Source organism: Anser brachyrhynchus, assembly GCF_964034855.1.
Source record: "Anser brachyrhynchus genome assembly, chromosome: Z".
Classification (NCBI taxonomy): domain Eukaryota; kingdom Metazoa; phylum Chordata; class Aves; order Anseriformes; family Anatidae; genus Anser; species Anser brachyrhynchus.
In genome coordinates this window covers 43,234,464-43,249,350 of record NC_137697.1, presented here as the reverse complement: position 1 = coordinate 43,249,350, position 14,887 = coordinate 43,234,464, and the positions used below count along the sequence as shown (strand labels likewise).

Sequence of the window (14,887 nt, the reverse complement as noted above, 5' to 3'; positions counted from 1 at the left end):
CGGGCCGAGCCTCCCCCCCCCCCATCCCCCGCCGGGCCGTTACGTAACCGCCGTCGCCCCCCGCGCGCGCCGCCGCCGCCGCCGCCCCCCGTCCCGGCGGCGGTTATGCAATGTGCAGCACACAGACCTACTGTAAGCGCGGCCCGCCCCGCCACGCGCCCCGCCCACCGCCCGGCCCCCATTGGCCGCCCCCCCCGCCCCCCCCCCCCCGCCGGCTCGCGGCGCCGATTGGCCGCGGCGCGGCCGCCAGTCACGGCGCGGCGCGGCTGGCATGCGGGCTGCGCGCCCCGCGCGGCGCAGCGCTGACCTACTAACACACATCCCTCCGCGCCGCCGCCGCCGCCGAACGCTCGCGGGCGGGCGGGCGGGCTGAGCTGGGGCGACGCTGCCCGCACGGCACCGCACCGCACCGCATCGCCTCGCCTCGCCTCGCCTCGCCGGGCACGCAAGGTAGGGAGGCGCGGCGGGCGCGTCCGTGCCGAGCCGAGCCGAACCGTGCCGTGCCGTGCCGTGCCGAGCCGAGCCGTGCGGCGGGTGGCGGCCGTTACATAACCCGCACCGGCGGCGGGGGTGCGGGATGCGGGGCGCTGCCCGTCCCCAGCCCGTCCCCCGGGGCGGCGGCCCCCGGAGGGTTGCCCCCCACCTTCCCCCACCCCGTTGCCCGCACGCCCCGCCGGTGCCGCCGTCGTCCCCCCGGCGGTCCGGGGGGTGCCCGTCGCCGCCGGCCGTGTCGCTGTTTTTTTTTTTTTTTTTTTTTTTTAATTATTATTTATTTATTTCGGGCGCTGCGGGGCCGCTCGCACGGTAGTTCCTGGAAATGTTGCGTTATGTAACCGCGGGGCTCGCTGGCAGCCGGGCGAGGGCGAGGGAGCAGCTCACTGCGCGATTTTATAATCGGGCTACAAAGAGAAGCGGGACGGTCTCGCCCCGGAGAATTAAAAAAAAAAAAAAAAAGGAGAATTAAAAAAAAGATATATATATATGTATGTATGTATATAACGGCGGGGACACCGTGGCTGTAGCAGGTTTCGTCAGGCTGCGGGACGAGCCGTGCCCGGTTCGGCGGCCCGGGCTCACCCTCACGCTGCGCCCGCTCCTTGCACACGCGGGTGTGCAAGCCGTGTGCTGGGGTTAGCTGGCCCCGCACACACGGCCCGCTGCGGCCGCGGGGTTCCTTGTTTTTGGGGTTTTTTTTGGGGGGTGGGGAGAGGAGGCCGGGTAAAGCGTCTCGCCCTGCGGCTTGCCCCGGGGAGGGGGACCCCTACGGATGGGGTTCGCCCCGTTAGGGACCGGGGACACGGGCAGCGGGCGCCCCGTGCCGTGCCGTGCCGTGCCGTGCCGGCGGCGCACAAGTAGGTCAGTGTGACAGCCGCTGGGGGACGGTGGGGCCCGGCCGCTGCCCCCCGTTCTCCCTCCCCCCGCCCCGGGTCCGCGAGGCGGCGACGGGCGAGGGCTGGGGGCGCTGCCGCAGCCCTTTGTTCGGGGACGGGGCCGGGGCGGCGGCGCGGGGCCGCGCTGAGGGAGCGGGCGGCCGCCATGCGCCGCCGGGCACGTAGGGGGCCGAGCCGGGCCGTGCCGGGCCGGGCCTTTGTGGGGAGAGCGGCCCCGGCCGGGGAGCGGCAGACAAAGGGGTCCGGCCGCCCGCAGCGGGCCGCGCCCCGCCGCCACCGGCACCGCCACCGGCACCGCCACCGGCACCGCCCGGCCCCGCGGAGGGGCTCGGGGCGGGCCCCCCGCCGCCATCCGCCTGCCTTGGGCTCGCCCCTCGCGTACCGACGGGGGGACGCAGCAGCGGGGCGCTGCCCGGGCCGGGCGCCTCCCGGGGCTGCCCTGGAGCAGCGGGGCGGTTGCGGGGCTTCAGCCGCGGGGTGGTTCCCGGGGAGGCGAAGCCAAACCCCGGCGTCTTTTGTCACCGAAACCTGCCGAGGTGGGATTCAGCACCGCAGCCGCTGGCGTGCGCCTCGGCGTAGCTGCCGTAGAGGTAGCAGCAGCGGAGCACGTAAAAAATGCGATATTGCTGATGGCGTGCGCAAACTTTTCTGCTGCGCGGTCCTGGGGGTCAAGTACGGCTTTGGTGGCGAAGATCTGGGAGTTTCTGTCGTGTCAAAAACAAGCAGCCTGATTTCTTTCTTTCTTTCTTTTTTTTTTTGTTTGTTTGTTCTTGTAACTTCAGTGATTGCTCTCAGTTTCATTGTGTTTTCTCCTGTGTACGTAACCTACTTTGAGTCATCTTTGCCCTCCTCGGTAATTAATTCAATCCAGAGGCTAGTTTAAAAAGCGCATCACTTTTATGGTCCCTGTTCGATCAAAATGTTGGCTTTTATCAGAAACGTGAATGAATAAGGATTCGGGTTTTGACCTAGAGACCTAATTCAAACCAACGAGTTCAAGGATTATTGAGTAAAGATCCCTAATATCATCGGCACTAGCAGATACCGCTTTAAAAGTTCTCACATTACAAATGTCTTTATTTGACTGTTGAAGTGCTAACCCTCTTTAGAACGATCTGCCTTTACTTTCCATTTTTATTTACTTTCTATTTTTAACTCGTCTTATTCTCTAAAGGACTCTTAACTAGCTTTTATAATATCCAGCTTCCTGGATTTGACTTCAAAGCTTCAAGTTTCTGCTGTTGTTTTTTTTTTTTTTCCTCTCTCTCGTTTGTATTTTCTTTTAAGGAACTAATCTGAAAGGTGTCAAAAAGCTTAGAGTCTTCCCATGAGCAATATGAACTTATGTGACCTCCTCACATCTAATCTTATCCTAAGAAGGAACAGTATTTACCATGCTTTAGCTGAAATTTGTTGAACGTACATTCTTTCTATTGCGAGTAAAGCAATGCACAGTCTACAAAAGGTGTCAGCACCACGCTGCTTTTTTCAATCCTTTATCTTGAAATAAAACTCATAAATAAAATAAACCTTTAGCTCATTTTAAATTGACTTATTTTAGCAGATAGTTATGCAAACTATGTTTATGCAATAGTTTTTTTTTTCCAGACAGCAATCTTGCTGCTGTTATAACATCACTATGATGCAATAACATGAACAATAAAATCCTCTGTTTGAGTCTTATTGCACACTGTTAAGCAATGTGTCTGACTCATCAGCTTAATTGACTCTTCTAGGTGACCTTGCTATGATCATTACAGCCAGTTATGAGATATAAATGTGCTTAGGATATGTAATAGAAAAAAAATGCAAATAGATGGCCAATTGCTGCAGTCCATTCTAAGACAAAATGTCAGATGATTTCTGCTACGGTATTTTACAGTGCTTGAAAAAAAATGTGTTTTTTTTTTTAACAGGTGATGTAACTGTCTAATACCAATGACAAGCATGACTGTCAAAAATAGGATTGCATAAGCAAGGGCATACTTGGGCTTGATTCAAAATGTGGTAGAAGCAATGTTCTTGAAAACTTGTTGTATTAAGAGGTAGACCTGAAGTGAATTATTATTGTCCCCCCTAGACATCCTGTTTTTTTTCTTTTTTTTCTTTTCCTCATTCAACCATTGAACTGAAATCTCATACTATGAGGTTGAATCTGGTGACAGAAATCTATTTTCTGCCAGATAAAAAGCCGTATTAAAAAGCGTTTTCCTTTTTTGAGTTGTTCCATCTTAGTGTATTTATGAGTTCTGTCCTGAAGCATTAGAATAATTAAGCAGTTTTTTTTTTTTTTTTTGCCACAGAGGTGACTTCACAGCAGTATAGGTGCCAGTGGTGCAAGACCTCCTCTTGTGAGTGGAACACGACAACAGAGATAACAGGAATTAGCACAGGCGTTGGTGGTCTTCCTATCTGGACCATCTTGCATGATTGGAGCTCTGAAGTCGGCTATTTCTCTGTTCCATTTGCAGTGAGTGGTAGACACCAACATTTTACAAACATCGTTTATTTTGCATCTTTATACTTCAGTTACATAACAAATGCATGCTCAGAGCACCCGCTGGGATTAATTGACATAATTCTCCTGCCTTTAAATAGCACTATATAAATTTAGGTCAGCCAAAGGTCTGGTCCATGGTTGGCATTTTAAGAATACTGTTCAATAGGATAGAGCCATTTGTTGTCAGAATAATTAACACTTGATTTTGTATTTTTTTAATGGGCCTTAATTAGAGCACAGATCTTATTCCCAGAACGTTGTTACTACTAAGTGATTGCTTTGTACACTCTAGTTTTTCCTACTGTCAAATAGCTGTTGAGATGAGGAGAAGCATACTGTTACAGTATTGTTACTTCAGTTCCTGTTGTTTCTATTGGGAGTTTAGTAAAATACTGGAAAGTGAAGTGATATTTAAATAAAATGTCATAATTTATATACACATATATGTACCATGTGTTGTATAAGTGTAATTAAATATTTACACAAGTAATATATACATTTCCTTTTCTTTTAAGTTTCAAAGTTTCTCATGGCTCTTTGAGTAACATTCTTAGATTTTTGTTCCCACCAATCTATTCCCGCTTATACCAGAGCAGCAAGCAACCAGTTTAGGACAAGTTGAGCAGATCTGATAGAAGCATGCTGTCCTCCTAAGGAAATGGAAGAAAATATGGGTCATATTTGCACCTATTAACCTTGACTGACCTTTTTGAGCATCAACTACCTTTGATATATGTTTAGTTCCCTCCAAATAATAATTTTATTTGCATAATTTGTGTAATTTACCTTTGGGAAGCAAGCTATACATTAATGAATTAATTTGTAGTTATTAAGATAAACAGTAACTTAACTAATTTTCCTAACAACAAAAGCCTTTCATAAAAATTACATATGACGTCAACTTTCTGGGTCCAGCTTGGAAGTGGGTAATAGGGAAATGCAATACTGTTGTGAGTGCTGTGATGAGCTTTAGTCTTTTTTTTTTTTTTTGGGGGGGGGGGGGAAGGGAGGGAGGAGGGATTGGAAAGTGTCATAATAAATGAATGATTCTTGATGTTTCCATGGAATACATTGTTTAGCCATCTCCCATTACTTTCTTTCAATAAGAGAAACAACATTTTAGCAAAAATGGGTCATCTTGTACAAAGCTATCATCATCAGTGCTCCACTGACCTAATTACATGCTGATCCTGGAACTGTAAGCACTTAAGATGCCCGTGAATTTGTAAGAAAAGGGAACTCTGTGCAGGAGCAATAGTTCCGTGTTGCTTCTTGCTGTTGTAATGGATTCATGCTCTGTACGAGTGTAACTATATAATAGCAGTAATTGGCGGCAACATTCATATTGTAAATGCTTTTCCTCTTTGTGACCATGGATAACGTATCTATTACTGCATAAAGTGCAGTTACTCGTTTTTTTCCAGAGCGTTTGAACTTCATTTGCTCTGCGTTGCCTAGCCCCTCTTGCCCAATAATCTGTCCTCAGGATAGTGCCACTATTCCAGTGGAAGCAGCATTAAAGCTTTTCTTTAGTCAGAATATAGTTTTACAAACTGTCCTACATAAAGGCAAGAAAAGTTATCTTGAGCAATTTCACTGGAGGTTGGAATGGAATTTGGGGGCCACATCTTCAGTTCAAAAGCATTTCCGAATTATGATAGACCTGACAGGTGCAGAATTCTATGGCGTAGCTTTTGTCTGGGAAAACCAGTAGATGTAGAGTGGCTCGCAGTAGAGGTAGAGTGGTTCCAAAGCCTTTAGCTAGGTTGTATATCCACCACCTAAACTAAAAAACTCAGTTTTGTCTCCTTCATGCGCAGTGGGGATGGTATTTTTCCGTACCTCATAAAAATCTTGTGATAGTTAGCTAATGTTTTTAAAATACGTTGAAGATAAAAATGTGAAGTATATTTTTCATTTTTTCGAGTTTTGGAATGTGAACTGATCATTTTGCTACCTTTGAGTGGGTTCTACACTAGCTTTTCTGGTGTGTAGACACCTTTTCAGAATAAATATGAGGGAATGGTAGTAGGTTAATGAGACCTATGCAAAACATGGAAAACAACAACTGAAAACATGCAGAGACACATAGTAGCGTGAGCTCTTATTGTATTTCTGCACTTTACCATATAGTAGTTTGAATTATTTACTGAAAAGATGCTGATGGAGGCGTGGTTCTTTTTTAAAACAAGAAGCTGTGTTTAGCCTTTTTTCTGGTTTTGAAGATAAATTTTGCAGACAAATGGCTGTACAAAAGTGAAATGTATTTGAAAGCAACCAGTTGCTAGAGATATTTTTATCAAACTAAATGAAATACTATTAGAAGAATAGAATTAAATAATAGGTTATGTCATTCTAAGATTTATTTTGAGATACCATGCTTGGAGATAACGTGAATTATTTTGATAAATATGAATAATATACAGTTACTTTGTGAGGAAGCTTACACATACGTGTGGAGACCCATATGCACTCTCCAAAGTCAGGTTGACCTGTGTAATTAGATTACATGGAACAGTGACAGCCAAGATTGTAGTCTTGTCCTTCAACCTATTGAAACATTTCAATTATTACAGTGTGAATACACAAATCCCTGGGATCAGATCCTTAATGTACTATTTTGACACAATCAGATCGCTTAAGTATTTCTTGAAGTCCATGGATCAATTCACTTTTCGCGATTTCTAGCATACATAATTTCTTGCTTCAATAGTATGAGTTCTGTAAAACAGTCTCATTAATACTTGGGCCTGGGATTGTATCCTACTTCTGTTCAAGCCAATGGCAAAATTGCTGTGGGAGCAAGACTGGGTCTGTAATTAAGTTAATAGGGTCGAGTGTTATTACATTGTTGAATTGGCACTCAATGCCATTAACATCAACCAACCAACCAAAAAAAAAATCTTTAACAGTGACTAATGTAAGGCAGTATTAAATGTTGGTTTTATAATACTTTATGAGGGAGTGATAAAGCAATTGAAAAATTAATCATAAGGGAAAATATTGGAATTTGAAATATAGTCAGAGGAGTCATTACAGTTCATTAATTTATGTGTAAATACTGATGTTTTCCAGTGGAATTATAAAATACAAGTGAAGCGAAATGGCTGTTTTTATTGAAGGCATTTTGCCATTATCATCAGATGGAATTTAATTTGTTTACAGACTCAGTATTGCGCTGATCCACATGGAGAAGTATTAACAAACAGGAGCTCTTACTCCTCTTACGTAAAGCAGCAATTCCAGTTACCGTGATAGAAGTGCTCAAGGAAAATGTGGAAGGAGTGAAGGATTTATTGTTGTTTTGCTCGTTCACTGAAGTAATGGCATTAGAAAGAACTACATAAATAGCAAATCAGTAAGACTATGTCAGTGGGTTACACTTCTGTCTTGACAGCCTTACTGATGGGCTCTGGCAGAAAGCAAAGTTGAATACTGCATGAAAAGCATCATTGTTTTGATACACATTCATTACTTGCTGTAGACTTGTGTGGTACCTACATTCTGCCTATTTGTGCCAGGAATAATGTGTAGGGGAGGGAGAATGGCCAAAACAGGAGTCATCAGTGCTAAAATGGGCAGGTTGCATACTGGAATGGTCCAATCTGTAGAAGCCACCTGAATCGAGGGACACGAACTCCCCAGGTTGTTGGGTTTTAAGTGCAGCTCAGTGCCAGTGTTTGGCTGCTCGAGATAGTTCAGACATGCAGTTGGATTTCTTACTGATACATAGATGGTCCTACTGATGAACTATGACATTAGTCTACATTCATTTCGAAGAAAAGCAAACAATCTTTTTGCTAATTATTTTTATCTATTACTGTCATTACTGATGTTTTTTTCCTGTGTCATGGTGTTGCTGAAGTGTGGTCACTCTGAGATCAAGACTGCACAGATAGATGCGAATTCATAGTTCTTACCCTGAAACAGACTTGTTTAAGGATGAAGTTGTTACTTCTGTAGGGTGGAGACAGAATGCTGGGGTATAAGATGAAAATGCAATTTGTATTAAACCAGTGTAGGTATAGCTTCATTCTTCTAGAAATAAGCACAAATCCTACGTTTATAACTGCTTCGTTTCTACTGCTCCTGTTTCAAGTAAGTGTAGATGTTCCAGGGAAGAAAGTAATGGTATATGTATGTTGGTATCCCTTTCTTAAGAGAAAATAAACATTATTTGGCTTTGAGTTTAGCGCTCTAGTACCATAAAATTCAGTCAGATATATTCATCTGTAAAGCCCTGAAGTTGTTTTGAAGCCTTTTCACCTTAGCAAGAGTTGGCTGAGATGCATATTGTGAGACAAGTGATGATTTCATAGGTATTCAGTACAGGTAGGTATTCAGCTTCTATATGTGCTTTGGCAGATGGATGCATTTCAAAAGAAACACAGAAGTTGTCAATGATACAAATGAATACAAGGATTGCAGTATATCAGGGTGACTGTGGATCAATAGCTGTGCATTCCTAATGCTATGAGACAATGAAAAAAGGTCTTGGTATTTTTCTCCTTTTTTTGTAAAACCACATTGCAGAGACTGAATATTTTACAAATGCCACAGAAATTCCGGTGGCCTGTCTTGGCTTTTTTATTTTTAAAGTCCATGTATGAGGCAATTTTTATTTATGTGTATGTGTATATTTGTGTGAGTGTTTATAAAGTATCAGGTTACACTGCAGTTGAAACAGTTTGCATATTAATTAAAGCACTGAAGACTTGCAGCAGTGAAATGGACAGAATGACTATACAGCTTCTTCAGCAAATTAAATTATGCTGAAGTTTTGGATGTTGCTTTGTTGTGGGGCATATTTTTTGTTTTTAAACATGATCCAGCTCCTACTTAACTTGACAGAAAATTCTTTTTGACTCCAGTTAGAATTTTGGACCAGGATCTAACTATGTAATTACTTGTGTATTAGAGTTATATTTCTGCTTTACAAACATGGCAATTTGTGGTGCTGCTTTTGCACTGAAATGTTAGAGACTGTCTTTGGTGTGGCTGGCTTCTAACTCTATTTTCCATTAAGGCTGTATTATCAAAGACAAATAGTTACATGTCAGTAATTAACTATGGATTTTAGGAAATTCTTCTTAGCTGTTCTATTAAATGTGTTAATTTTTCATGACAGAAGAGTTGGCATGGTTTGATGGAACAGAACCCAGCTTGAAACCTGAGTCTTTATGACCCTACTTAATTGTTATTACATCACTCACTCCTCTTTGCCTTCTGGAAAAGAAAAGAGAAACTGGCAGAATACAATTCATTAATTCTTTTATAACTTTCCCAACTGATAATATTAAAATTAGTTTCAATAGTCATTGTAAAAACATTCCCAATAAATCGTGACATTAATTTGAAGGTGCTGGTGGTTGTTGTTGTATGGGCAAGAATCATTGCTGACCCAATAGTAAGTCCTATAAAAATTGGCTTACTACCTTTATTTTAAAAGGAACTTGACTGACTATGGAAAATGAGATACTGAGAAGCTATATCTCTGATCAAGATCAAACGATCTTATGAGAATACAGCATTTTTGCATTAAGAGGGACTAAATAAGACATGCCAATTTAAGTGCAAAATTCAATTTTAATGATCAAAATGTCTAAAGCTAAAGGGTAAGCTAGTTTTCCTTTGTTAATGGTAAGAATTTTAGATCTAAACTTTCACTTTAACGTAAACCCTGTTTTCCAAAGGTGCCCATGCCTCAATAGTATTAAACTTTACTTTGATGCAGTAAGGATATTTTTCAAATTCAAATTATGTTAGTAAATGTTAAGTCTCTAATGTATTTTTTGGTACTGGTTTCAGCGTTTTCTTAGGAAAAGACAAGAAAAAATCTTACGTAACGCATTTTTGTCTTGTAAATTTTTTAAGAGTTAGGCATATGCCAAAATTATATGTGTATGTTTACGAGTTTTAATTGGTCTGATTGATCAAAAGCCATTTTAAAACTCCACGTGTGTCTATAAATCTTTTCATAAAGGTACATATATATGTTTATATTTACAGGATATAAAAACAATAATTAAATCTTTAATAGCTTTAATGAATAGTAGTGTTATTTTAAGACAATAGAAAGCACTCCAGCTTCTCTAGATCAGTTTATGTTATTTTTAAATCCATGAAGGACCCAAATATATAGCATTTCTAAGTCACACACCACAGCTGTTTTCAGAAGAGATGCTTTAATGTGGAAGAACAAGATACTTTCCAGTGCTGCTCATCAACATGCCTGGTGTCCTGCAGTGTTGAGTGTTAGAGATTTAAGTTTGTCAGTGATATCACGGAAAGTTCTGTGACAACATTATGGTAGGATCAAAACCCAAATGTTTTTTTTATTGATATTTTTTCCTTGGATCACGTTGTATTTGTTTTGGAAGCAAATTGCTACCTAGGTATCATGAAGTGTACGGTATCGGTTGCTTCAGTATTGAGCTTCCTTCAGACTACAGTAGGATTAATAAACCAAACGCTAGTCTACGCTTTTTATTAGAAATCCCTTTTGCACTCCCCAAACCAATGATGCCTAAATAGTCATCAAATTCTCTCTCTTTTTTTTTTCTAGGTTTTTTTAGCAGATTCCCATTGACTCTGCCAAGAAAATTGGATCTAGACACTTCTGTTTGAGAATATGAAACAAACAGAAGAATGTGTGTGGATTTAAAATTACTGTATTTATCAAGTTGTGGAGTGAGAAGTACTGGAGAAATAGCTTGCTCTGTTGCTCATTGTAGATCTACAAATTGTTTCTGATGCAGCTGAGAAAAATGCAGACCCTTAAAAAGGAACACGGACCTGTTGACACAAGTAGCAATGTGGACAAAATCATGGTACTTAAGTCTACTTTAGCAGAAGTGTCTGAAGAGTTGTCCACAAATGAAGATATACTACTTACTGAAGCAAGTAGCGGAAAAAGCAAATCTTCAGCTTGCCGGAGAAAGCGTGAATTCATTCCAGATGAAAAGAAAGATGCTATGTATTGGGAGAAAAGGCGGAAAAATAATGAAGCTGCCAAAAGATCTCGTGAAAAACGACGACTGAATGACCTTGTCTTAGAGAACAAACTAATTGCACTGGGAGAGGAGAATGCCACTTTGAAGGCGGAGCTGCTTTCATTGAAGCTAAAGTTTGGTTTAATTAGTTCTGCAGCCTATGCCCAAGAGATACAGAAACTCAGCAGCTCGACAACTGTGTATTTCCAAGACTATCAAAGTTCCAAATCAAACATTAACTCATTTGTAGATGAACATGAACCATCTATAGTTGGTAGCAGTTGTATTTCTGTCATTAAGCATTCTCCTCAAAGCTCTATGTCCGATGTGTCTGAAATGTCATCAGTAGAGCATACTCAGCCAAGTCGTATACAAAGCAGCTGCAGAAGTCCTGAAAATAAGTTCCAGATTATAAAACAGGAGCCCATGGAATTAGAGAGAGAGCCAAGAGATGACAGAGGTTCCTATAAAGCATCCATATATCCAAACTACATGGGAACTACCTTTAACGTGTACTCACATTCTCCTCCTCTCTTGCAAGTTAATAGATCCTCCAGTAATTCCCCCAGAACTTCAGAAACTGATGATGGTGTTGTTGGAAAGTCATCTGATGGAGAAGATGAGCAGCAGGTTCCGAAGGGTCCAATCCATTCCCCAGTTGAACATAAAAGTGTTCATGCAACAGTTAAAGTTCCTGAAGTGAATTCTTCAGCTTTGCCTCACAAGCTTCGAATTAAAGCCAAAGCCATGCAAGTTAAAGTGGAAGCAATGGATAATGACTATGATGCCACACAGAAATTATCATCACCTATTGATATGTCCTCAAAAAGACATTTTGAGCTTGAAAAACATGGTGCACAGAACTTGGTGCATTCTTCTCACACTCCTTTCTCGGTTCAGGTGACTAACATCCAAGACTGGTCACTCAAACCAGAACTCTGGCATCAAAAGGAACTCAATGTAAAAATTCAGAGTGGTTGCAAAACTGGAGTTGTTGAAATAAAAGACAATATCTACAATGTCTCTGAGTCCGAAAACCTGTATTTGAAGCAGGGGATAGCAAACTTATCTGCAGAGGTTGCTTCACTTAAAAGACTTATAACTACACAACAAATCTCTGCGTCAGACTCTGGTTAAGTTACTACTGAGTAAAGGCTTATTGTTTTAAAGGATGTCATTTGCAGTAGATAAATGTTTTGTATTATGCTGAATTTTCACTGGACTTGTGACGTCATTTCACTGTAATGTTCACATAATGTCTGATTGGTGTCCTTCTGTGCACAAATTATTATGAAGACTAGGTTGTGCTATGATCACTATGCCTTGTGTATAGTCAAGTAGCCTGTACAAAGGCTGTATATAGTGAACTTTATTTTCTTTTTATTGTTCTACTATAAAGTGTGGAAGTTACCAGTTACAATAAAACATTGATTGGTGACAAACACAGGACATCTACTCCAGTTCAGTTGATTTTAAGAACTTGTAAATAAGTTGTTAAATACAAAAAAAAAAAAAAAATAAAAATCAAGGCTTTTTCTTACACTGTGCTCAACTTCACTTACAGGTTTGGTTTTTACAGCTTAACTTAACCAAATTACAATTTACAACACACGTAAACCTTCTGGCCACCTTTTTCCTTAACACTTTTTTTAGAGGAGAATAGAAATAAAGTGGATATTTATAAATGAAACATTAACAATTTATAGCCTTAGCCTTCTTTAACTTATTTGTTAGTATAAGTTAACCAAAAACCACACAAAGTCTGTCCTGGTAGCTCTAATATCAACAGCAACCTTCTTCTCCTTTTATCTCAAATGAGAGAGCAATGAATTTCCTGAATGGTTTATTGTGACAAAACATTTTTTTTTTCGATCTTGGTGTTTTAGATGAAATTAGTTGTATTGGATTTGTGCATCTTCTAAGTTCTTCAGAGCCTTGCACTGATAGAATTAGACACCACCATCTCTGTCAAAGGGTGGTTTGTGTGTGCAAGGGGTACAGGCACAGAAAGAATTCTGCACAAAGGCTGTGTAAAAGCATCTGTCCACCCCATGGTTCTTTTCACAACAGAGCGTGGGCCACCTTCAGGTGAAGGATAAGGCTCCCCGATCTGTAAACTCTGTGCTCAACTAGGCAAATACCTACGTAAGGGGCAGGCAATAGCAGCAGCAGAGTTAGAGGAGATCATCTGCTACTGTAGTTCCCACCATGGGAGACAACGCAACTTTAAGTATGAAGTAAGACTTACCACCAATTTGGCTTCAGTTTCAATGGCTTAGTTAAGTGAACTGGAATACCCTGGCTTACTACAGGGCGTTTTGCAAGAATTTCTTAAATGTAAATTAGAGAATATGTGGAGAACTGTACAACCCAGATTCCACTAGCCCCTTGCGATTTATGCAGATGATGAGTTCTTCACCTGATGACTTTGGAGTTCTTTATCTTTGAGAAGAGCCGTTGAACTGTGGAGACTAGAACTGCATCATATACCCTTTGTTTGGCTTACCAAAGCCTTTCCTTTGAAAATAAAAAAACAAGTTATAAATAGAGCATAGATTTGGCGGAGTTCCTTTTCATGCTAATTCCACCTTCTTTTAAAGTACTAATAAATCAGACTAACAAATAAGCACTTCCTGAAAAGGCTTTTTATTAATTGCCATGCTGTATAATAGAATCTTACCATAGACTTAAAATACTAATTAAGAAAAAAAGTAGGTAGTGGTTTTTAAATTCATACTTGACTTGAGTGAGAGGAAGTTTGTCAATTTTTTGGGGATATGAAAAGGAGTCTGAGTTACTCCTCATAGCTCTGAAGCTTGGTCCAGCAGTCAAGGCAATGGCAAAACTCCCTGATGTCAGCAAGGCCAGGATTTGATGCTGTATCTTTTCAGGAGCTGATTCAGTCATGTTCTGGGAGGACCTTTGCACAGACATCACTGGTACTTTCTGAGCTTTTTTGAGCCTTCTAACTGCTGTGCTGTATTTGTGGCATTCAGAGTTAATAAACTGTTATTCTTTTTTCATGCCTTAATAATACAATAGACCCCATAGTTGGGCTCTGTATGTATTTGGTAATTAATATAGATGACATTTCAATGTTACTGAAAATAAGCTCAGGATTATTGCATGAAATGTAAAAATTTGCATTGAATGATGGGGATATGAAACATGAGGCAGTGATTGCTACTGGCTCTTTGCTTGCTAAGTATCTTCTGTAAGCAACAACAAAATTCTTTAAATATTTTGCATATTATTTATCACATGTAATGTGTTCAAGGAGAGGACTTAAAACTCTCAGTGTTGCCATCTGTGTAAGCCTAGATCTATTGTTTTTTTTCCATTTCTTGTTACAGTTGTTTGTCATAATGGAAGAATGTTGTCCTCCTTCTAGCTCATTATATATTTTGTGTATCTGTTTTGTGCAATTAATACTTAACAGTAATGATGTAGTTAATTTGTTGAAGGATGTCATTGCAAGAAAGTTATAGCATGGAGCTTAGGAGCACAATCAGATGTTATTTATACTCCCTTTATACCTTAGTGTTATGCTTCATTTGAAGAAACAAATAAATAATTTGTCTTTTGTTCAAAACCAGAACTAATCACAACATGATTTTTTTGTACGTTCATCGTATTAGTCCAACACATATGCATTAGCGGGTGTTAATTCTCCACTTCTGCAGCAAAACTTCCTATGCTGAAGTTACTGCTTCTATGGCTGGAATTCAGAGTAGCTTGCACGAACTGGAGGTAGAAGATGCTGGAGTGTGGGTGGTAAATACAAAGCCAGACTGTTGTTGGCTACGGTTTCAAACTGACCAGCCAAAACTCTGGGTTGAACTAAGTGTGGTGTAGCTGGCCCCCTCACCCTCCACACCCATCGTTAGCCTGCTTTCCTTTAACACGTGGTATCAGGGAAGAGGACAAGTGGCACTGACTGGGGGGAGGGAGGGAATGCAGTGGGACCCTGCCACCGCTCCATCTTTCAGCGGGTGCATGGGCAC

The 14,887-nt window shown here is 41.5% G+C and overlaps 1 protein-coding gene across 2 annotated transcripts; it reads left to right on the top strand.

Moving 5' to 3' along the window:
• The first annotated feature begins 225 nt into the window (after positions 1 to 225).
• Positions 226 to 14,478, top strand: NFIL3 (nuclear factor, interleukin 3 regulated). 2 transcript variants are annotated; one of them, XM_080574535.1, is made up of 3 exons: positions 247 to 450; positions 3,695 to 3,861; positions 10,457 to 14,478. In XM_080574535.1, the coding sequence occupies exon 3, from the start codon at positions 10,644 to 10,646 to the stop codon at positions 12,018 to 12,020; it is 1,377 nt and encodes a 458-aa protein (XP_080430661.1). In that variant the 5' UTR covers positions 247 to 450; positions 3,695 to 3,861; positions 10,457 to 10,643; the 3' UTR covers positions 12,021 to 14,478. The 2 variants fall into 2 exon arrangements, with proteins under 2 accessions (XP_080430660.1, XP_080430661.1); XM_080574534.1 differs by lacking the exon at positions 3,695 to 3,861 and having other exon boundaries at positions 226 to 450.
• Positions 14,479 to 14,887: the final 409 nt, after the last annotated feature.